Source organism: Cyprinus carpio, chromosome A21 (genome assembly GCF_018340385.1).
Source record: "Cyprinus carpio isolate SPL01 chromosome A21, ASM1834038v1, whole genome shotgun sequence".
Lineage (NCBI taxonomy): Eukaryota > Metazoa > Chordata > Actinopteri > Cypriniformes > Cyprinidae > Cyprinus > Cyprinus carpio.
This window is the reverse complement of record NC_056592.1, coordinates 11,509,281-11,533,677: the sequence shown is the minus strand read 5'-3', so window position 1 is coordinate 11,533,677 and position 24,397 is coordinate 11,509,281. Positions and strand designations below refer to the sequence as shown.

The following is a 24,397-nucleotide window of genomic DNA, read 5'->3' as shown; positions in this document are numbered from 1 at the left end:
AGGGCTGTAATACCAGTGACATATTTTTTATTAAAGATACATTTTTTAAGATGGCATCAATAGCTTTTTCAAAACAAACTACTGATCAAAATAAACTATACCTTATATGCCATTAAAGTATTTTTCTTTCACACAAGCATTAAACAGTGTGCAACTGTGCAAAATTAAACAAGTGAACTGTGAGGAAAAATCAAATACCCATGTATTTTCGTTGTGCTGGGAAATTAAGTCAACAAATTATGGGATTTATTTATTTATCTACACACTAATGCATTTCATTCACAGCATTTTAAGATGCAGTACAATTGTTTGACATAACTTTAGCAACATATTTGGTACCTCTCAATAGCAGTCAAGATTGCACACAGGACAACTCCTCAGCGGTGCTTTGGCTGTAAAAAGGCAAAAAAAGTAAATAAATACCTTCATAGAGGCAGCAACCAGCACTTACTTTACAGTAAATTCAGAGCAAGTAGATAGAACAGCATTTCTTGCTGAAAAATCTACAGAAATACTTTATTTAGAGTCTGGAAATATGATGCCGTAGCTGACTGTTTCTTAAAAGGTTTCCCATAGCTGTATGATGCACAGAGGAACCAGAAGATTGAGCCATGGATAACCCAGCAGAAACACACTGATGGCAGAGCAGGGCTCGATGCTGTCTGGAAGGCAAAGACAAGTTTAGGTTTAGGCAGAGAAAGTATTAATTCTAGTTTTATATAGTGACACCATAGAGCAGCTTTACCTAATTCAACAAACAGAGTCTTCTGGATCTTGGTTACTTTACAGATGAAGGTTGTATTCTCAGTGATGGTGAAGCTCATAATGGTTAGCCTGAATCCGAATGGTTCAAGCTCTGTCACAAATGTGTTGAACTTGGGTTCAGGCATGATTCCAGAGATGTTGGTGTTTATGATGATCTCCTTTTGGCCTTTGGACATGGAGAACTCATAGTCTGTGTGGTAGTTATGTTTGGGCTCCAGAAGGCAGTCCACTCTGAGGTCATTATCTTCCTCTTGGCATACTGTCATTACACTCTCTTCATCCTGACACAACACTGGCATCATCAAAACTGGAGATGAGAAATCATGAGTCTTGTTATTTAGATATTTGCATATCTGCATGATGTTTTATAAACATAACTGTAAATTCAACAGTTCAGCAGTACAGCAGTACATTCATTCATTCAATCATGCATTTTTATTTTATTTTTAAAATACTCCCAGAAATTATAGTTGTCATCATATGCTCAATCTCATGAACCCTTTTTGTCATGGATGCTCTTTTACATTTAACAAGTGAAGAAAAAAGTGAAGTAATGTATTATTGATTGTGATACATGTTTGTATACATAGAGAAGTATACTTTTAAATATATATATATATATATATATTTTATATTATATTTTATGTTGTTATTGTATTATATTTTAAAATTTAAGAATTTATTTTTTTTTTTTTATTTATTTAGTAAATGAAGAATTAAGTTTGAAATTCGTAAACTTAAAGAAAGGACGTTAGAACAGAATATAACTTTTAAATATATTTTTATATAACAAAATCTGCAAATGGTTGCATTTTAAAAGCAACATTAGCCAAACATCTTCATAATTTTCTTACCTTCTAGAACAAGAATCCACCCAACCAAAGAGTTGATTTTATTGTTTTCATTGCTATAGTTTGGGTAGAGGAACATAAAGAGTTTAGTTACATTGTTAAATATCCCAGAAAATAAACATTTGAACATATATAAATGCAGTATACACTATTTGACTGTTATATTAAAAAATAATAATAATAATCTTGTGTTTTGCTAGAACGTGTGGAGGTCTTCCTGTGAAAAGCATTGCTGATTCATTAATAATTTGCTTTGAAAGAACCATCTACAGTTGCCACTAAATCTAGCCTGAAATCTAGCATGAAATGGTTTGACAAAAAAAGGAAAGAATTCTGTTAAACAAATCTGCATTTTAAAATGTTTAGTCTGGTCGGCTAGGTGGACCATCCATGAAACTGTGCTCTTCAGACAACAACAACAGTGCTGTAGCGCCACCTAACAGCCTTTCACCTAACAGCATGAAGCACTGCACTGCAGTGGACTGCAGCAGCCCCTCCCATCTGTGCTGCACTAATGCGACGTCTCAGACCACAACATATGAAAACATTATCATATGAGATATCTGTATGTCCATAATATGTCTATTCACCTATTTTCTGACAGGATGTACATTATCTTTTATATCATAAAAGCTGATCTCTGTGTAATCCTCAATCACAGACCAAATATTTTGTTACCTGAGCAGGCAGCATGACATCATAGTTTCCATACATTTACCTTTCAGAGGCTTTATTTATGGCCGTGCTGTTTTAATCCCAGTCAGTGATGTCTTCATTTGGCCAGACACCCTTTCCAGTGGTCCATAAAGCTCTATTGATAGTGGAAGGAAGGAGAGAGGATTGGAGAGGGGAAAGAAGGAAAACGATTTGTCTCCCCCTTTTGAAAGAACTAGAAAATGTTATTTACCAAATATTATGCAGATTTCCCCACAATTTGAAATTATTAATTTTGCCTTGAGGTATCAAGGCATTTCAAGTGTAATATGTATACATTTACAAGATGTTTCAGTATTTATGTTTGCTATTACACTACTGTTCAAAAGTTTGGGGTCTGGTTTTTAAATGTTTTTAAAAATAATTTCTTGTGAACACTAAGGATGCATTTATTTGATGAAAAACACTTTAAAACAATAATATTGTGAAATATTATTACAATTTAAATCACTGTTTTCAATTTTAATGTATTTAAAAATGCAGTTTATTACTGTAACGGCAAAATGTTGTAATGAACAGAGTAAAAATTGGACTGTACAGTATATGTTACATCAGTCACTGAACAACACTTATACAGCATTTATTAATTATATTAGTTATGGTCAATGTTAACTTTTTTATTGATACATTTCAACATATAAAATTGCATAGGTTAACATTTGTTAATGTTTTGAACCAAAATGACCTGACAATAGCGAATTTTTAAATTAACATTAAACAACAAAATAATTTAATTAAGATAAATAAATGATTGTTCATAGTTAGTTCTTGATACCTAATGGATTAATGGATACTATAAATTGCTGTTGATATAGAATGCCAATAATGAAAAACCTTGAGGCATGGATTACTTTTTTCTAACAAATATATAAACATGTATCACTTTATGAAAAAATTTAACATAAACACCAGCAGAATAGAATAAAGAACTATGTTATTTTCAATATTTGGAGTGGGCCATCATTTGCTAAATATGATATATATTTAGGACATATAAATATTGATCATATTATTCAAAATAAATATCTTTGCTTGTGCTTTTTGACCTACTATTTAACATTATACTACTACATTATTAACTGAAGTAAATACGTCAGATCTGTTGTGCCCTGACAGCTGCCAATCATTTAGTTCTCTTGCATTTTATTTTCAGTAAACACTGTGGGTGTGCCCTAGTGAACTATTTGTTTGTTGCATTTGCATTTAAATTAGAGGACAGATTAGCATGTAAAAGGCCTTTATTGTCATTTTCTTAGATGGATGCAGGTATATTCAATACTGCTAAGATTTCAGTCAATCAGAAGAAGACTGATGCACCTCAGACAAATCCTGTTTCTAGACAGGTGAATATCACACACACCAGTGTTTATTGTTGCTTTATTTTCCATGGGAATGAATGATTATTTATTTAAGAGATTACAGAGAGTGGCATCTCTAGTGTTTCCTTAAGTGGCATTGTATGCTTTTTGAAAACCACTGACAGCTCATTGCTGAAGTTGAGAATTAATTCTGCTGCTTTATTTTGAATTGTTAATTTGCCTCGGCTGATAACAAGGATGTTTTCCATTTGAAAGGATATCAAAATAAGCCATGACAACCTGTCCTTCACATCAAATGAAGAAATTAATTCAGCTGTACCATACAAATGTTGCTCATTAATGTATTGCATTGGAGTCCCCACAAAAAGATGAAAAATGCTGATTTAATTTTATTTAAATAACACAATAACAAAAATTACAACAATGAATTTCATAATCATGTTACAGATAGTATTGTAAGTAAGAATTAAATTCTAATCAGACTCTGTTATAATTGAAAGGATTTTTTTTTTCACCTTACAATCTAAATTCCATCCACTTAACTTAGTTTTCATTTATTCATTCTCTGGACCACTTGTCGTATGTAGAGTCATGGCAATTTTTCATCCTTGTGCAATTTAGTTTAAGGAAGCAGTTAAGTTTTTATTTAGTGGGATGAAATGTTTACTTTGCATTACTGTATGTACTGGAATGGAATCATTAACAAAAAAGTCTTCTGTTTCAAAATACAGGATGAATTGGCCTTCCACAGCATTTGCATGAACGTTTTTACAAAAGTTATACTCCTATACAGTACTATACTGGTGTTATACGATTACAGTGTCTTTGGTAATATAAACTATACTACATTTTACATTATATTAGCATATAAAGAGTCCTCACTTAATTATTGTTTGAGCATTGGACAGCTGCAATGCAGTTCTGAAATTGCATGTTCTTTTATTGAGCACCAGAGGGAGGTGTAGGACTATGCCTTTGAGACGCGCATGTACAATAAATTCGCTTTAAAATCATATCCCGAACCTGAATTTGGGTGTTATCACACCTTAAAACTGATCAGTGATAGACCATACTGATGAAACGTACGAGGCAATATTCACAAGGCTGTACTTCGTTTTACTTTTATTGTTCCTGCACAATTGAACTCCGCCTGAAACTGTGATCCATTAAACGTCTTGCCCTTAATCACCGGACGAATCAGACGAGAGCTGCGAGTTGGGCGCAACTTTGAATTCTGTGCTGGTTTGCGTCAATTGACGTTCTCTGAATATCCTAGTTTAACTGGAACCAGGGTTTACTGTTAAGTGAAGTTAAAACGACGAGTTTCAACGGAACAGATGAGGCTTTTAGAGACTTTTATCAAAAGCGCATGGATGAGGAGGATAACCGTTCCAGGAAGACAGGACAACAACTGAGCGAAGAAAACCCGTCCACTCTTTAGTCTAGGCTGGAACTGGACCGAGACCTGAGGTTTATGTCGATACGGTCTTCCATTCTTCTTTAATCTCAGTGCTTTAAGCTGATTTATGTTCGATCCGCTGCCCACGCGCGCAGTTCAAAGTGCGTCTCGATGCGCGTAATTGTTTTACTCAATCTGAGTATTGAAGGGATCGTCCAGTGCGTGTTTCAACTGGCTGACAAATTCAAATTAACAATTGGACATCTGAATATCTTCAGTTTTCCTGTCACATCTCAATAAATGGGGAGCCTGGATAATTGTTCTCTAAGGGATTGTGCATTCTGTTAAACTCATACCGCACCACTTGTTTTGAAATCGGTACATCTTAAACAAGAACATGATGATTTTGAAATTGGTTCTTGCACTGATGTCCATCGTTTTGACACGAGGTAAGACAGACTCTTCCTTCTTAGTGTTCTTTAATTTCTCTCTCTCAAGTTACGTTGTCGATCACTTATCTGTTTTTCAAGACCAATTGCGTACTGTTATGGACTATTTAAAACAATTTTTGAAACAATAACCGCTAAATAATTAATGAAAACGAATTTAAATGGTTATTATTAATAGTAGTAGTAGTAATAATAATAATAAAAATCATCATCATTATATTCAATTGTGGTGATGATTAATAATAATAATGAAAACAACAACAATAATAATTTAGAAAATGCTGTTTCTTTAACATTCGACTTAGGCATTAATTCAAATAATTTTGTGCTATTCTTTAGAGGTTCACCATGCAATTTTTCATAGAACCGATATTAAAGAATCAGTTATGTAGAAAAGTGTAACTTGGTTAAAAACAAAATATTGGTCAAACTTATAGTTGGTCACTCTTCAGTATTGAACAGTATTGTATTTCTGACCAATACCAATTATTATTATGTGTCTTATATCGATATGCAGAACCTGATTGTTGTTGTTTTATTTCTGCTTTTTGACAAAGTTTTATTAAAATACTCCATGTTTCCTGTAGAACATACATGAATTGTTCATATATCAGTAAAAATATCCATCTGTCTCAAATGTAAATGTAAATCTTCACAGATAACAACATAACGAATGGTTAAATATGTTGAAAGGTGGCTCTTAAAAGTTCAGAATTATTTCACACTATCTCTTTATATTTATAGCTTTCAGCTTTTAAAGTGAAATGCTATCATAATTCATGTAGTGGAAGTGTCTGGTTGAGCATGAACTGCCATAATTATATCCGTTCTGGCACTAAACACGCTCTGTTGTGTTGAACTGGATTTACCAATGTATGTAACATCAGAATCATTGCTTGTGATGTAACAGCGTAAGTCCGCAGAGTCTACCTATTACAAAAACATGGGCGGCTGAGATTTCCTAGACACTATGCTACACTTAAGAAACATCTGGTGTATTGTGATTGTTTTTTTATCGTGAAAGTGAAGGCAATCCGCTTGTGTTGGGGAGTAAATCAACAGCTCAAGCAGTCACATGTGCAGAGTGCTGGATTTATTGCAGCAATATTTTCTTTGTGCTGTTTGTACTCATCTATTAATGTATATATCAGCTCTGGAAAATTTAATATTTACCATCTCTCTCTTATTTCTTTAAGTACACTTTTATATTTGGAAAACAGAGACTACTTAACAACATGTTGCTCAAATGTTCACAATGTTGTTGTCGTGGCCTAATGGTTAGAGAGTCGGACTTGTAGCCCAAATGTCGCAAAGTTGCAAGTCTCGGTACCGGCAGGGATTGTAGGTGGGGGGAGTGAATGACCAGCGCTCTCTTGCACCCTCAATACCCTGAATGAGGTGAGACCCTTGAGCAAGGCACCGAACCCCCAACTGCTCATCGAACGCCACAACAAAAATGTCTGCCCACTGCTCCGGTTGTGTGTTTACTGTGTTTGTGTGTGTGTGTGTGTGTGTTTGTTTGTTCACTACTCACTGCTGTGTGTGTCCTTTGGATGGACATTTGTCAGATTTGTGTTTGATTCCAACAATTTATGCCTAATATTTTTTTAATTACAATTTGTAAAACATCTGTAAAATGTTGGATTGCTGTGTCTGAATTGTTTTGGATTATGCAGTCTCATTTGCTACTTTTTCTTTGATTGGGTAGATCAAAAGATAGTCATTTGGTTTTTAATTGAGGAGTGATTTCTGAACTGTTGTCAGTAACAACCACAGAAACTGGTTTCATGTCACCTTGACTTCATGTCAAGACTCTTGTTATGGAAAGGAGCGGATGTTTGGAAGCTGGTGGGTTTTTTGAGGATGGTGTAATTTGTTGTCTAAAATTATTGTAAGATTATGAAATTTGTACGTGTGTGAAGAGTGTGCAGGTTTTTTCTTAGAACACCTGAGAAATATTTTTTTTCTACTTGTCAGTTAACGTAATGTGTATCAGAACTCACTTTAGTATGAAAATAATTAAGAACATAATTAAATGTAATACAGATGTGAAATGTCTTGTAGAAAGACTTTTTGAATAATGTAAAGAGAACTTGCATTTTTTTTAAATCCCTGTGAAATATGAATGCATTCTTCCATTTGCAGCTCTAATTAGAAGGAATAATTGAAGAACATTGTATATATGTGTGTGTGTGTGGCCTTTCTGGTGTTAAGCATTGTCTGGTCCTGCTGTGGCTGATGCTGACCCACTTTCCCCCCTTACTATCAGCGCTCCCGCTTTAACTGCCACTGAGCACACGCTCCCACCATCTGTTATCCCCTGGCCCATTGCCATGGCAATACTGGGAGTCTTTTCTAAACGGGCGATGCAGTAGTCCGTGGGTAATGTAGTAAAGGGCTGAACTCCAGCAACAGGTCATTGTACTAAAACCACGGCGTTGGCATAAGCCAGCTCAGTACATGTGACGCAGCTCTCTGAGCTTGAGTAATGATGAGCTGTGATTAAGTTGAGGGACTAATCACTAAAATGATTTAAATACAAAGTTCTGTCATGAAACTCTAGATGGCGCAGGCCGATAGGTCTAACCCAATCTGACATATTGACATCATTATTCACGATCGGTTCTTTTTCTGTCAGCAGCCAATGAGCTTGCTGCTTAAACATTCAAATACTCGACTAGTGTTCACTGTAGCACACTTCAGAAACCCTCCACCTTCCCCAGCTCCACCTGTATAGATCTCTGCAGCAACAGCAGCAGCGTAGCAGATCTATTCCACCAAGACCAAACACACTGACATTGTCATGTATTTTACCATGCTTAACTCTCAGAGAGTTGTCATGGCAGAACTGTATCAACCCTCCAGACGCAAATGAGTAACGTGGGAAAAAAGAAATGGATATCAAATAAATCTGGAGTAAGAGCGTTCTGTGGTGGTTGGGATTTTGATTCATCTAAGTGACTTTTCAATCCATTCACCGAAAATATTTGTTCAGGGTTGTTTACTGATTCGTTCAGTAACCTTTTCTGCGGGTCACTAATCTGTGATGACAAGTTAGAATGAGTCATTGAATCATTTATTTGAGTTGATTCATCCTTCACGACTGAAACATGTCTTGGTATTCTCTATTTTAATTTGTGTGTTTATAAATCTACAAAGAAATTCCATATAGAGTGTATAAGCATCCCAAGCAAATTATTCTTTTTTTTTTTATTAATTGTTTAGTTCTTAAAGCACTTTATTTTTGCACATGAAATGATAAAAGAAGATTGGCGTGTAATCTTTTTTTTTTTTTTTTTTTTTTTTTTTGGATATGCAGCAAATGAATTGCAAGTATTGAGTATTTACTCTTTTAGAAGAGTTTATTTATAACTTGCTGTCACATGTGGACTGAAAAAATGTACAAGATCCTTAATTTTTCTTTTTCAAATTCTAGGTAAGACCAGCGTTATTTTAGTGTTATTTATATTAAAATTATTTTTTCATGAGCTAAACAGGACTTTGTGTTCCATCACGTGTACTGATGTTATTGTCTTGTATTCTCCAGTTGTATCATGTTCTGATCATTATATTCTCTTGTCCTTCTCGAATTTTGCATGGCTAAGCATAATGACGGCAGATAGCTAAATTAGAAAAAAAGATCAATGAAACTATCTTCCCAGACAGATGTGAAATGAACAAACAAGATGTGTTTTCTTCAAACACTGTATAAGCAACACTGATCTCATCTCAGCTGGCTGTCTTTCTCTGTACGTCTCAATCTGAGCTGATTGAGCGTATACAAATCCAACATTTCCTCTATAGAGAAACCCAATAAACCTAGTCAAAAGAGAGATATCAAACTCAAGTGTTGTAGAGCAGTGTCACTGTGTGTAATAGTAGGTCCACTGGTGAAAGTTGATAACCCTGCCTCACGGCTTACTGGCACATCATATTAAATATGATAGTTTGCTTAAGGCAGTGTATTGCTGTAGTACTCAGCTCTGGTTAGCTTCACCCAGTACTGGTATTATAGCTGAAGTGTGTAATATCTGCACCTCTAAAGTCTCCAAACAGAATAATGGGTAGTATTGTGCTGTAGTGCTCAGTTTTGTTTTTGTTTACTCCTGCCTCCAAACCGACTCCATTGGTTATGTACAGAGCTAAAGTAGGCGATCAGTCTATGAATAGCTTAACTATTATTATCTCTGCATATCAAGCTGGAATAGAGTAAGTATTTTAACATTAAAATTAAAATATTAATTCATTGATATATGGACAAGGCTGTGTGGGTATGTTTCTGTTCCCTTTTATGTTTGCTAGCATTAAGTGAATATTAGATGATGATTTTTGCTATACCTGGAGTCTTATATGTGTGACAGTATATTTGAAAATAAATGGCTATAAGTAACCTTTGTATATTTCAAGAAGTGATTATCACAGATCATTTTTTATTAAACTTATCAATGGTGGCTGCATCTGTGTCATTGAGTTTGAGACAAAGCATCCATGGATTGTCTTTGAACACGACGAGTAAGTTTCTTTTTGAAAATTAGGTACAGACTGGAATGTTGTTTTCTGCTATTACAATGGTTTATTGGCGTATTAAAGCGATTCACAGCGGTTTTGCGGATATTGCCAGCTTTGCCTGTATGCTTTTAGATTAACAGTCTAGTGCTTAGAGATAGAGCAAATTGTGATGAGTATCATGATGGACGGCTCTCAGGGAAAACAGCAGTGCAGAAATGCTTTTGTGTTTCTGATGGTACTTTTAGAATAATTGCTGTTTCACACATTCACAAGAAGTAAGGCAGCATAAGCTAGCTATTTTAGTCTTCATGGGCTGTTCACAGATTTGGTTTGAACTTTTTGTTAGAGTGATGAATAATGTGGAAATCCTCTCAACATTTGACTTCTCTTCCTTTATCTGTGCTTGGTTTTAAGCCATTGCGTTACTTCATTAGTATCAGACCTGTGAGATACTAGATCACCATGATTCTAAAAAATGGGAAAATGAAACAAGAAAGTTAATTTTATTCTCCTGAAGACCTGTGATAACTGTCCCGCTAAACTAGTGTAATAATCATAAATCTTCTTGAACATTCCTATGGAAATCGGCAGGGCTCAGCTTTGAGGGTAAAAGTAAGATAGGCTCACTCCTGATCCTAACAAATGGGAATTACAAAATTAAGGGTGTGCAAGAGTGCTGGGCAAAAGCAATTTTCATGCATATAACCAGGCATTTTTTAGTTCTGAGTCACGTCAGGGTGGTACTAGAAACTAAATGATTGATCACTCATCATCAGGTAGTAAAATTACTACAAGAGGCTGCACTCTCAGTAAACAAAAGGTATGAAAGCCATCACTGGGGCAGTGCCTTTTCAAAAGGCACACCTTTGTACCTTTTAGGTACCAATATGGACGCTTTAGGTACTAATATGTACCTTTAAGGTACCAATATGGATGCTTTTTACTCATAAAATTTTTGGGAATGTTCATCAGTCTTGTTCATATAGGTGTTGGGTACACTGTAGCTCTTGTTCCTCAAAGCTTTTAATCAGCTCAGAGACCAGAGCTCATCAGTCCATCAGCAGAGTAGGAGGAAATGAGGTCATATGTACAGTATATGACATTTACAACTCAACCATGTTTGATTGACAGGTCTGCTTTAGGTATTATAACGTATACTGTATTGCCCATTTCAAATTCAACAATGAATGCACAATTAGTGTCTGAACACTTGGAATATAGCATGCTTTTATGGTGCTTTTGCATCTTTTCAAACCTTAAAAGATTTTTCATTTCATTGTGGTTCCATGGAAAAAAACAAACTGCATGGAAAACAGTCTTGTTCATACAGGTTTGGAATGAGGGTGAGTAAATGATGACAGAATTTGGGGTTAACTAATCTTTTAATATCATAAGAGGCAAAGCTGTGAAACTCTGTTTGCTTTTTTATTATGCAACTAATGTCAGAACAAATTTCTGAGCCGACAGTGCATGCTGTGTGGAAATGTCTGTGTCTTTTCCAGTTGACTCAAGAATGCAGTGAGGAGACTGGACGGCTGAACAGCCGTTAGGACTGTGTTCTTGGTCCCCTTTGTTGACGGAGGGCTTTCATTTCTCATTAGCCTTTGTGCTCAGTGTCATGACAGCTGACTTATGAAGCACAGTCCAGCCCCTCGTGTCAGGTCATCATGTCCAGATGACAAACCCTGTTTTAGTTTCTGTAACAGGTTTAAGTCCTTGTGAGAAATGTTGTGTTTAGTTTAGTACTTCTGTTGAAACTAGGTTCTGTGGTTTTGTGTGTTTTTGAAATGACATCTGCAAATCAGCTGATTATATAGTCTGATAATGTAAGATCTCAGTTTGTTATATTAAATGATTATACAGTACTTGTTGATTTCAGCCACCTTTCTTCTAATACAAACAGAAATTTGAGAAAAATTAGGAATGTTGTAAGTCTTCTTTTTGCAGTTACAAAAAGTGAGAACTGGAGCTTTCAAGCCAAAGCATCATAAATCAGCCTTTTTTTCCTCACAATTATGAGAAAAAAAGTCATAATAGTGAGATATACAGTTGACTTCACGCAATTCACTTAAACAGTTTCAAAAAAATTCATTTCACAAAAACAGAATGATTTAAATGTTTCTGAATCAGACTGATCTGGTTTAGAGCTCAGTGCTGTTCTCTAATCATCACAGTTTGCTAGAAGTAAAGAATATGAATAATGACTGAATATAGCATATGAATCATCTCAAAAAATTAATGTGTCCATATGTAATTATTACTTACTTTAAGTGTTGAATCTTTTCATAAAAGGTGTAAGGGAAACAGGTCAATTTAGCTCATGATTTTACTGATTTTGCACGGGAAATTGGGCTTTTGTGGAGGAACGAAAGTGCAGCGCTGCAAAAGGGGGCGGAATGGGGCGCAATAATCGTTTTATCTCGATTATTGTATTTTCATAATGGTTTGAGGCCAAAACTGAAATCAAAATTTCGATTAATTGCACAGCCCTAGGTCATATGATGTAATTTCAAATTTTTAATTTCTCTGTGGAGTTTTACAAGCTGTTCGTGCATAGATAAGACTAAAGTCTCAAACCCAAAGAGATATTCTTTCTAAAAGTTAAGTCTTGTCCAAGCCCTCCTAAAACGCCTCGTTTAAACACGCCCCCACATGTCGTGTTCCCCCACTGTGTGGGAAGATTTGCATAACACTGCCCAAATGTTCATGCAAAGAAAGAAGGCATAACTTTTATTCTCGCTGTAGTATTGTTGTTGCCGCCGCCATGCCGTATAGACGCTGTGTGTTTCGTTGTGAAAGTGAAACTACTTTGTTTGGCCTTCCAAAAGAGGATGATATCCGCTTTGGCATGCCTGGAGCTTATCTGTACTGGTCGCTGAGGAAATACATCAACTTCGTGCTGTGGATCGCCGGATCGGTTTTCACAGTGGACGAAGCGGAGTCCAGCCCGGGGTCGTCACATGTTGTTGGCGCAAGCCCACCAGCCACTCCCTCGTCGAATCCGCCAGACAGGCCGTTCTCAAGCCCGTTGCCATTTAAGATGATTTTAGAAGACAGTCTCTTTGTTGCATTTTAGGGGAGTGATTTGTTAAAAAGGTCTAGAAGGAGCCTGGTCTTTGTCCTGGGTGGGGGAAACCAGTCCGAGGAAGTATGTAGCTCATGATTTCTATCATGGATAACATGTGATGGTCAGGCTGTGTATCTCTTTGACCATTAATCTTGGTTACTTGCCCCAAAATTGACAATCTCTTTTCTGAGTCGGGATTATCAGTAAGTGTTCTTTTGTGTTAATGTTGCAAGCTGTCCAAACTGTGGAGTTGGTTGGTTAGGCTTGCTTCAGACTGACTGGCGCTACGATCTGGACAGATTTATGATGTTGTCTTGTTATTCTGGGCCTCTTTGTGGAATTTGGCTCTTTGGGTTGTTCAACACCAATCTGATCAAATCTTAAATTGTCTGATTCACTCTGATACCCTACAAAGGTGATAAAATATAATCTCATAATCCTGACCTGACATGCACCACTGGTTCTTTACTGGTCTGTTCTAACTAATGGGTATCACAAAAAGTAAAGAGTAAATGTTTATCATTTAATGATAAATGTGTGGCTGGCATTCTGTGGCATCTCTCTTTATGTGCTGTAGGCAGAGCTGGGTTATCTTTTTGTGTTAAAGAGGGATTGTGGATGGGGTGTTTTTTTATTTTTGTATCTGTATGTGGTTGTTAGTGATGCTTAATTTATATATGCTGTGTGCTGATTCTTCTCTCATGCGGTTGGAAGCAATGCTGAACTTCAATTCTGTGCCTCTAATCTGTCGTACCATTTTGCCCCCACAAAGAAAAATAGGGCTTCCACTATATTTAATTGCACCAACAAGAGCCCAATAACTCTTCTTTTTCTAGTGCCTGGGACAGTTAATACTTACCCCCCACTAACACTAATGTACTCTGCTGTTAGGTGTTTGCTAACTCTGCCTAAAACAAAATCACATCTTCATGATTTTAAAGGATGGCTTATGTTAAGTAAATTTAGAAAACAGCTACTATAAAACCAATATTGAAAAACATGAAATTCACAGCAATATCACTGCCAGGTCAAATATTGAATCTAATAAAACACTGGAAGTGTATATCAATGTATCAATTAAAAAAAATAGCTACATTGCAAACATGAATTTTGAAAAAGACTAAATTCACACAGCAATAAATTTCTATCCATCTCAAAACATTTTAAGTGCAAAGTAACAATGATGGAATAGACCAAACAATATTACAAAAATGAATTTTATAGAACATGAAACTCACAACAAACATTGCTAATTATATATATTACGATAAGTTATATATATATATAGATATATATATGTATATATATTTTCTATTTAAAGACCCTATAAGTTAAATATTTCATCTCAACACACTTGAAGTGCATAAGGTAGTAACAATGACTGGAAAATCAACATTTTAAAAATATTTTAAAGAACCCTAAAGTAATGCATGCCCTCCCATTTCCATTATCTGTTTGATTTCATCTGAGCACGATTCTGACACCCCCCCCCCTTCTCCGCCGGATCAAAACTTAAAGAATCACGAATGTATATATGTGGCAGGTTTAACCAGAAAAAATATACATGTTCAAAAAAAAAAGGAAATTTAGGAGAATCAATGATTGTGAACAACTTATTACCATTGTGTTATAAAAGGGTAACTTAATCCATAAAAAAGTAACTGTAGTCTGAATTACGAGTATTTTAAAAAGTAGTTTACTCTAATTACAAGTACTTGAGTTTTGGAATCTGATTACGTAATCCAGATTACATGTAATCCGTTACTACCCAGCTCTCGCTGTAGGTATCTATGCAGGTTAATGCAGCATCATGCATAGGGCAGTGCGCTAATATTCTCTGTTCTGTGGTTGGAAGCAATGCTGAACTTCAATATCCTGAGTGCTGTAATCTGCTGCTGTCACTAACATCCTCTAACCTGTCGTCCAGCAGCCCCCATTCAGCAGGGCTTCTCTGTGTTTGCGCAGGCTCTCATGAGCAGCCCTAAAGCCTGGGAAAGCCAGTCCCCCCCCACTTCCCCCCACTGTCTGCTCTAATCCAGGAGGCTTTCTGCCTGCCACTGACTCGCATTTCATTTTTTTATTGGTTGGCTTTTTTTTTAAAGCTTACCCTATCTATAGTGACTGAAGACTTAAGGACTGCGTTTAACAATATTAAATTTGTGTCCTGAACACCAGACAGATTTTTTTTTTTTCTGATAGAAATATCTTATTTGCAAAATCATTTCATTAATGTCCCATTTGACTCTGTCGTGATGGTTGTATGTGCTTATGTATATACTGTAATATGTGTATATGTATATAAATATATATAGTTATATATATATATATATATATATATATATATATATATCACCACAGAGTCAAATGGGACATTATTGAATCGAACCAAGTTCATCACAGTATAACCGGATTCATACCTGTATGAATCAGCTGCATTCTTTTTCTTCAATAAATTTGATAAATTATTTTATACCATTTGTTTTTATTACCGTAATTAAGATTTATGTTTCAGATTTTAGTGTGTGTATTTTTTTAATAGGCTCCATTCTCTTTCTATATGAACAGTTTTATTTAACCATGTTGTCTGTTTTGGTATTGATTTTTATAAATTTTAAAATTAACCACAAAGTAATGCATTGCCCTCCCACTCAAAATCTGTTTCAGTCAATAAAAAATAATAAAAAAAGTAGCTTTGTACTATGATCATCACAGTTTAACCAGTTTTGTCTACACTGCCATGCAGCTACATGCTTTATAGCTATTATTCATTTTATTAATCATCGTTATTTTAAGTCTCTATTTATGTATGAACTATTTTTTAACAGGTTAAATTCTCTTTCTATATTAACAGTTTTATATAGCCATGTTGTATATTTTGACCTTAATTATTACAAACTCTAAAATTAACCACAAAGTAATGTGTTTACCTCCTACTCAAACTCGTTTCTGTAAATAAAAAAAAGAATAAATAAAAAAATCCTTGTTTTGAATCCCATATACTCTTTTTGTCATCACTTAAAACATGCAAATACCACTACTGACATGTCTTAACCTCCCTTCCCCAGAAAGGACTAGAATTTTCCAAAAAAGATGGGGAAAATGTTGTGTTTACTGTTATGTAAGGGACTTTGCCTCAGTAAAATGCAGCCTTATTTTGGAGAGGGATTGTCTCCTGTTTTAAGTGGTTTAACACTAGGACTCCTCTGGCTACGTGGAGGCTTGGGATTGGAGTATCATGCACACGTCCCGCATGTAAACACAGGCTGTGTTTACAGACACCCTTTAGCCAGGGTGGGTGAAGTACCTCTCTGTATCTTATTGTAGCCGTGGTTCTTAAGCCCTCCTATTTTTAGACAAATAGATTTAAGCCCAGTCTCAGTGGCAAGGAGCTGCTGCACCTTATTTACCAGCTACAGGCTCACAGTTAAGAGTCTCGTCTCCATCTTTCATTCCTCCTTGTCCTCCATATGCTATTGTATTGCTATATAAATGGAGAAGTCTTTGTAAGCCGATAAGATGAGTGTACCCATTTGGGAAGTTACTAGGTTATTTGGTCCAGTTCTGAAAACACAGGACCCATATTTACAGTATATCTCAGGATGGAGTGAGCACTTTTGATCATCTTTGCTTAAACATAAACGTAAATGAAACAATATTCCAGCAGTTTTATACATTTCCTTTTAATTTTCAATTCAAATCCAAATCAAATTCAGGAATTGAATCTGAATTTACATTTAATTCTGAGTTCAGTTGTGGATGCCACAAAACCCTTAAATAGCCAATAAATGTTTGTTTTCATAAAAATATTAATTTTTTGTTGTTGTTGTTCTGTTTGTTTTTGATTTGACACTAGATATCTTTCCAGTTCATCCACATGTTGTGTGAAATGACTGTTAATCTTTCTATTTCCAGGTGTTCATGGTCAGATGGTGCAGATGGACAGCAGTAAGTCAGGATTTGTGGGCTCACAGGTAGAGCTACGCTGTCAGTTTGTCAACAGCAACCCACCTGTAAAAATCTCACAGGTCACCTGGCAGAAGCTGGTCAATGGCACCAAGCAGAACATCGCCATTGCCAATCCAGCCCTGGGGGTGTCGGTACTGAGCCCCTTCAAAGAGCGTGTGCGTTTCAAGAACCCCGCCGTCCGCCAGCGCACGCCTTCCCTGGAGGACACCACCATAGTCTTTAACAAACTAAAACTGTCGGATGAATCCACCTACATCTGCGAGTACACAACCTTCCCAGCTGGCAACAGGGAGAACATGGTTAATCTCACTGTTTATGGTATGTAATGCTGCTGTTTTCCTAATAACAACTGTCTGGCAATCTTCTCAGACCACCAATATCACAAACGCTGACTGTATAATGCATTTAAAAATATGACTTCAGATGAGATTTAAGAGCTGAATAACTTCAATGTCAGTTGGCAAGTAAAGATTTAAAGTAATAGTTCACCAAAAATGAAAATGTACTCAACCCTCAGGCCATCCGGGATGTTTGTTTTTTTCATCAGAAAAGATGAAGGGGATATTTAGCATTACATCAGTTACTCACCAACGGATAGTTGTTATTTTTGTTTTCTTTGCGCACAGAAAGTATTCTTGTAGCTTTGTAAAATAACAGTTGAACTACTGATGTCACATGGACTGTTTTACTGATGTTCTTACTACATTTCTGGACCTTGATCGTGGGGGTAACCTTGCTGTCTATGGTAGGGTCAAAGAGCTCTTGGAATGCATCAAAAATAACTTAATTTGTGTTTTGAAGATAAACAAAGGTCTTACGGGTTTGGAATGACTTGAGGGTTGAGGGACTTGAGAATTTTTATTTTTGGGTGAACTATCCCTTTAAGTGAAAAGCTGTGTGTTTGTAAAAAACAATGATGATTTTTTTTTTGGGTGAATTGAGAATTTTTAAGACATAGCCTTTAAATTTAAGCTCCACCCACAAACGTGTCTATTTACACTAAGTGCAAATGGTAAAGCCTGTAGAGTAGTTTTTTGGCGATCGACCTGGGTTCGAATTTACTTTTTTTTTTCCCCTCCAAATCCCATATCAATCGAAAAGGCATTTATTTATCAAAGGAAATAAGTTGAAAATAAAGTACTGGTAGGGTTTTTAAGTGTGGCGTAATGGTAAAGTGTGTCAAGATTAGAGTAGATTTGTTTTTAACAGAATAAACTCATCGACCTGGTGTTCGAAATTCCGAAAAAAAAAGTTTTTTTCGTTGTGTTTCGAGATTTTTCTCGTTTCGAATTTTCTCGAAATACTCTTGAGAATAAACTCATGAAAAATCGAGAATAAAGTCGTTGTTTTTCGAGAAAAAAAATCTCATCGAAATCACAACTCGAAAAGGCGTTGTGTTTCGAGATATTCAAATTTCGAGAAAAAAGTCGAAATACAATCTTGAGAATAAATTGAAAGGAAATAAATCGAGAAAAAAGTTGAAATACAAACTTGAACGCATTAAAGTATTGCCGTACGGTTTTAATTTATCCATAGCTTGTTAGTGCATTTGGGTGAAGCCAGCGATAACCTTGCAAATTTAGTTGGAGCGAGTTTCGAGCAATTGATTTTTTTTTTCCATATAAGCTTGCAAATTCAATTTAAATGCTAATTATCTTATTGTGTCATTTCTAAATGATTATTTCTTTTTTACTGAAAGAAATTATGCAATGAAACACTGATTACATCTCGAAACACAACGACTTTATTCTCGAAATTAAATGAGTTATTACTGCATACTGTTTTATATTGTACTATAATACTGAGGTGCGAGATAACTGACACTATTTGCAATAAAGTGTATTTATAAATAACAGAAAATCCTCGCTATTTTTAACAGTGTAAATAGAATCTATCGCTATCTGCACTTAGTGTAAATAGCATATTATTAAAAATACTGCTATTTTCACTTAGTGTAAATAGCATCCATCGCTATTTGCACTTAGTGTAAATAGCATCTATCGCTATTTGCACTTAGTGTAAATAGCCTCTTTCACTATCTACACTTAGTGCAAATAGCCTCTGCTCTTAAATAAACCATTGCTTTCAACTGCCCACCCTCAGCTTCGCCACTGGAGTATTTTTTTTTCTTTTTGGGTAAACTGTTCCTTTAACATTAACAAATTCAAGGCCCTTACAAGATTCAGATTCAGACACATATCTTGCATATCTTACAGATACATAAAACCGGCAAGTCCTTGGTGATTAAGCTTTAGTGATTAATTGAAAACTCACAATCATCAGATTAATCTCAGTACCTGGGCAGCGTAAAAGCATTGACTGTTGCAGTGCTTACAGTTAGCCGTTGTGGCGTGAAACAAGCCTTTAGAGCCAAGATTGTGCTGCAGTGGATTTTGCTTGACTTTTTGTAGTGCTCACATCACATGAACTGAGATTTATTTTTTGGTTTTGACATTAGTAAAACTTTCACAGAAAAATAATTTCTGTGTATATTACATCATTTTCCAAGTTGAAGAGGCCTTTGTCTTTTCAAAATGTTTTACATGAAAACTGATTATTATATAGTGCATTGAAGTTCTTAATGAAAAAAAAATAAGCTGAAAAGCTTGCAAAACATAATGTGACACAGAATATTACAGTAATCCAGTGGTTGTCTGCAGTGCATGAAATATCCTAGTGTTCTAAGCCTATGTATTTGTCCTGCAGCTCGTCCTATGATCCAGATGAGTCCATCCACACCCTCCATAGTAGCAGGAACTAAAGATCTGAAGATGACTGTTGCCACGTGCATTTCTGCCAATGGGAAGCCACCCAGTGTGATCACATGGGAAACTGATTTAGATGGAGAATCCAACACCCAGGAGATACGTAACCCTGATGGGACTGTAACTGTGCGCAGTGATTACTTGGTGGTTCCCAGTCGACAAATACACCAACAGTTGCTCACCTGCATCTCCACATATAATGACGAACAATACACAGATAGTGTGATGCTCAACATTCAATGTAAGAAACCAGCTATACACTACTGTTCAAAAGTTTGGGGTCAGTAAGATTAAAAAACAGATCATATAATACTTATTCAGCAGGGATGCATTAAATTGATAATAAGTGACAGTTAAGACATTTACACTGTTCCAATTTTAATTTCAAATGCTGTTCTTTTGAACTTTCTATAAAAAAAAATTCTCTCAGGTTTCATAAAAACATTAAGCGGTTTATTAAACTGTTTTCAACACTGATAATAATAAAGAAATGTTTCTTGAGCATCAGATGGCTGCTGAAAATTCAGCTTTGTCATCACAGGAATCAATTACATTTTAAAATGTATTCAAATGGAAAACAGTTACATTAAATTGCAATAATATTTCTTTTAAAACATTTTAAAATCTTACTAACTCCAAACTTTTCATCCTGCATATTTTTTCACTTTAAATTAAATTTTTAATTGACTTCATTTATTTCAATGTATTATTTATGTCTAGCACTTAATACAATACTTTATATTATTATATCTGTTATGTTTTATTTGTCATTTTAGCTTTATAGTAATTGCAGTTTAGCTTTTAATTTAAAATGTATTTAAAAATACATCATCATGGGTTATCTATTGAAATAATTTTATTCTAAATATTCATTATTGTTAAAGTCAGTTTTATTAAATGTCCATTGAAGGAAATAAAACAATGAAAAGTTATGGTATAAATTTGTGCTCTCTTTTCTCCTCGTTTACAGATGAACCAGAGGTGATCGTAGAAGGCTTCGATGGGAACTGGTATTTGAACAGAGAAAACGTTCAGCTCACCTGCTTGGCTGATGCCAACCCATCCATCTCATTGTTTCAGTGGAGATAGTATGTCACTTTAGTTTATGTAAATAACAATTCCGTGCTAATTTATTTATCATTCAAAAAAGTTCAGTTTGAAATGCACTTGAAATGGAGATCCATGGGACAAGGCATTTTTTGTGAAATATTATTCTTGTTTCTTCTAGTCTCGTGGCTATACTTTCTGTGTGTTTTTGATAGAAGTGCATTACTGTAAACACAATTATTGAGAGTCAAGTAAAAATTATTTTCTGTGGAAAATTTTAGTCTAATGAAAATGTTATTTAACTTTTAATTAATTTTCAATATTAATTCCAGAACACTCATCTATCATATTCCAAACATTTATACTTTTTTCAGTTGTTGTTGGCATCTTAACATCAGTCAAATCTTTTGCACGACCTGAATTCAACCATATTTCTCTCTCTAGTTTGTATTGTTGTATGCATTTTGGATTATTGCTTCGTGATGATGTGCTGATATTTAAAGGTCCTGTAACCTATGACATCGCAGGCACATACATCTGTGATGCCAGCAACAGCATTGGGACAGGCTCTGCATCCGTTGAGGTCATTGTCACAGGTGCGTTGTTTATACTTCCTACTCGACTGAAAGCATGTGGCTTAACTGCTTCTGTGCATGTGGATATGCGTGTGAATCTTTTAGTCTTTTATAGTCCTGCGATTACTCTCGACTGCCTCTGAAACATCACTTAATCATGCCATTGTTTTGTCAATAAACAATGTAGACGCTCACTGCCTGAAATGTGGATGCTTGTCTCCTGCCTGTATTTTTTTCTTCGTGTATTTTTTGTTTTGCTTTGATTTGTTTTGTTTTTGTTAACTTGCTTGCTGGCGAAGTACAAGTTGTCTGCATGTGGCTCCTAAATGAACCTTGATCTGTGAGGATCTCTTGAATCATATTTTCTTCTTTGCATGCTGTGAGCACAAGGTGTGTCTATAGAAACCTCATGTTACTTGTGTGTACATGTAGTTTATGTGTTGTTCTGGCCTGCTGCATGTTTCAGTTTCTTTGCCGTAGTGATGGCACCTGGGATTGAATTTCCATGTGGAAGAAATACAAAGAAAAGCAAAGTTTCCTCCATTCCTACTCCCTCTTTCTACCCATGTAGCTGTTTTAAAGACCTTCTGAAATAAAAATTGAGCTTTGTTGCTTTTAGTCCATTTATTCAGTTTTATGTCCATTATGGTAGTGCACTCCTAAAAGTTTTTACACTACTGGACAAAAGTTTGGGGGAAGTGAGTTTTTACTTTTTTTATTTATTTATTTTTTATTTATTTATTACTTTTTCAAATAAATGCTTTTTTGAAAAGACTGTTCACAAGGTCTTTAACAACCCCATATTGTTAAACTTAATGGGGGTGATCTCTTTCCTTACCCAGAATTCCATAGCTATCCACACGAGATGTCTCAGGAGCCACAGCAAGCTTTTGCCATCATTGGTGGAGCTGTTGCTTGTGGCACAGTGCTATTGGCCGCCATTACGCTCCTGGTAGTGTTTTTATATCGCCGGAGATGCATGTTTAAAGGAGATTACAGTACCAAGAAGCAAATCCTTGGAAATGTTTACAGCAAGGCTGGCAGCGTGCCATCACACCCCTCGCTACCTAACAGTCTGACCTTCTCCGAAGACTCAGATGAAGAGAAGAAGCTGGAAATTTTCAGAGGCTGCAGTATCTTAGGAAGAAGTATTCAGGAGATCCATAATTGTCAAGACAGCAGGATAAAGGCCTTCCACATGGGACTGATCGAGGACCATGAGAGATGTGGACATAGTGAGCAGACTTACATTTATGATTACGGATCTGAGGTGGAGGTCTCAGTGGACATGATTCCTCAGATGGACGGCTCTGTCATCTCTAAAGAAGAGTGGTATGTGTAGGACTCAAGACTTTGAGCTTCTCAGCATCTTCTTGTTCATTGTCATCTCCTTCCTTTTGAAGCAGGCTTTGGGATCCAAACTGACAATGGATTCGATTCACCAGAGGACATTGTTGACATGAAAATCCAAACGGATGCTAGATATTTGCAGGTGGACCAATGATTGGTCATGTTGTTGACTTTGCCTGAAAAAAATTACTCTGTTTCAAAACCTAGCGATCTGTTTACAGCAGCCAACGTAATTATGCATAGGTATTTGCATAATTATGCTGCCTCTTGAAATCCCTCATTTTAGCCAAATTCTAAATCAGCATTACAATCTCTCACATAGAATGAGATAAATATTAGTGTTGTTATGCAATTCTAAGTTAGATTATTGATATTGATATTAGTGTTGTTATGCAATTCTAAGTTAGATTTCTTATATTAGCAAATATCTTTTTACAATTTTAATATTAATTTGTTATTTTATTTGTTTTCGTATATGCATATAAAAATAGCGATGAGTAGTTTAGTTGCATATGGACTATTGCAGGCTAAAACTGTGCTTATACAAATGCTAATCAATCAACTTTATTGAAAACGGTTACTACATTTTGTCCACTAGTAAGAGCACTATTTAAGTGACTATTTAGGTTTTATACCTGTGTTTGTTTCTATGTTTGGTATATTTCCAGTGTTTTCGTGATGTTCGGATTTTATGGTTTTGTTATATTTACGTGACACACAGAGTTTCTCCCTATGTTGGCTTCACAAATTTGTCACTTTCCGTTGTTCTGTGAGAAAGAATTTTGTGCCTTCATGCTAACTTCAAACTGTATTGAAATCAGTTGTGTGTTGTGTTCTGTGTGGAGTGTTTGTGCTGTTCGCCTGGGATGCAGTGTTTTTTTTTTGGATTTATTGTTTTTTTCTTTCGTTAGTGATGATGACTCAATTGGTTTTGGGATAGTGTTTTCTCTAGGTTTTGCTAGAGAGTTATATCTATAGTAATTTGGAATTTGTTTGATGTGTTGATTGTGTTGATGTTTATGAATTTGTTTTTTTAGTGTTGTAACTGCAGAGCTGGCTGCTTTAAACCTATAAATTGTTTCATAACGGGATAGTGTTTACTTAAGAGCGGTTGAAACTTCACTTATAACCTATAAATTGTGAATGTGTTTTTTTGTGTATGTATTTTTGTGTTTGTTTCTGGTGATTTTGACTTGTTTTGTAATACGATATTGTGTTTTTGAAACTGCAGTAGTTTGTGTTTTTGAAACAGAATAGTGAATTTCCAATCTACCAACCTGTATAGGGTGTAGATTTTTATATTAAGTGTTTCAATGCATGTTTTGGATTTTAATGTTTATTTTTTCACTGCATGTCTCAGTGGCTGCAATCTACAATATGAGTTCTTGTTTGATATTTGAAGCTGTTATAAATGGTTTGTTGTTTTTTTTTTGTGTTGCAGGTGGGGTTCAGCTAATGTACTTCCATATGATGTGCTGTAAAATTTGTAATACATTGTGTTTTATGCTAACTGGAAAGATTTATGAGTTTCTTCATTTGTAATTTTCTTCTAGAAAGCAGCAAACAGGTCATTTTCACAATAATGATAGAAATTGCCCTGTTGGTTCAGTATAGTTTGTTT

At 35.4% G+C, this 24,397-nt stretch overlaps 2 protein-coding genes across 2 annotated transcripts; one reads left to right on the top strand and one right to left on the bottom strand.

Moving 5' to 3' along the window:
• Nucleotides 1-143: 143 nt before the first annotated feature.
• On the bottom strand, nucleotides 144-1,099 carry LOC109100148 (thy-1 membrane glycoprotein-like). Its single transcript, XM_042710854.1, has 2 exons — nucleotides 746-1,099; nucleotides 144-662 (listed from the first exon to the last, which is right to left on the bottom strand). Exons 1-2 carry the CDS (start codon nucleotides 1,065-1,067, stop codon nucleotides 559-561), a joined length of 426 nt encoding a protein of 141 aa, XP_042566788.1. The 5' UTR covers nucleotides 1,068-1,099; the 3' UTR covers nucleotides 144-558.
• A 3,597-nt stretch (nucleotides 1,100-4,696) lies between these two features.
• Nucleotides 4,697-23,151, top strand: nectin1a (nectin cell adhesion molecule 1a). Its single transcript, XM_019085948.2, has 6 exons — nucleotides 4,697-5,497; nucleotides 16,986-17,357; nucleotides 19,746-20,045; nucleotides 20,775-20,892; nucleotides 21,296-21,447; nucleotides 22,269-23,151. The coding sequence occupies exons 1-6, from the start codon at nucleotides 5,446-5,448 to the stop codon at nucleotides 22,766-22,768; spliced, it is 1,494 nt and encodes a 497-aa protein (XP_018941493.2). The 5' UTR covers nucleotides 4,697-5,445; the 3' UTR covers nucleotides 22,769-23,151.
• The last annotated feature ends 1,246 nt before the right edge of the window (nucleotides 23,152-24,397 follow it).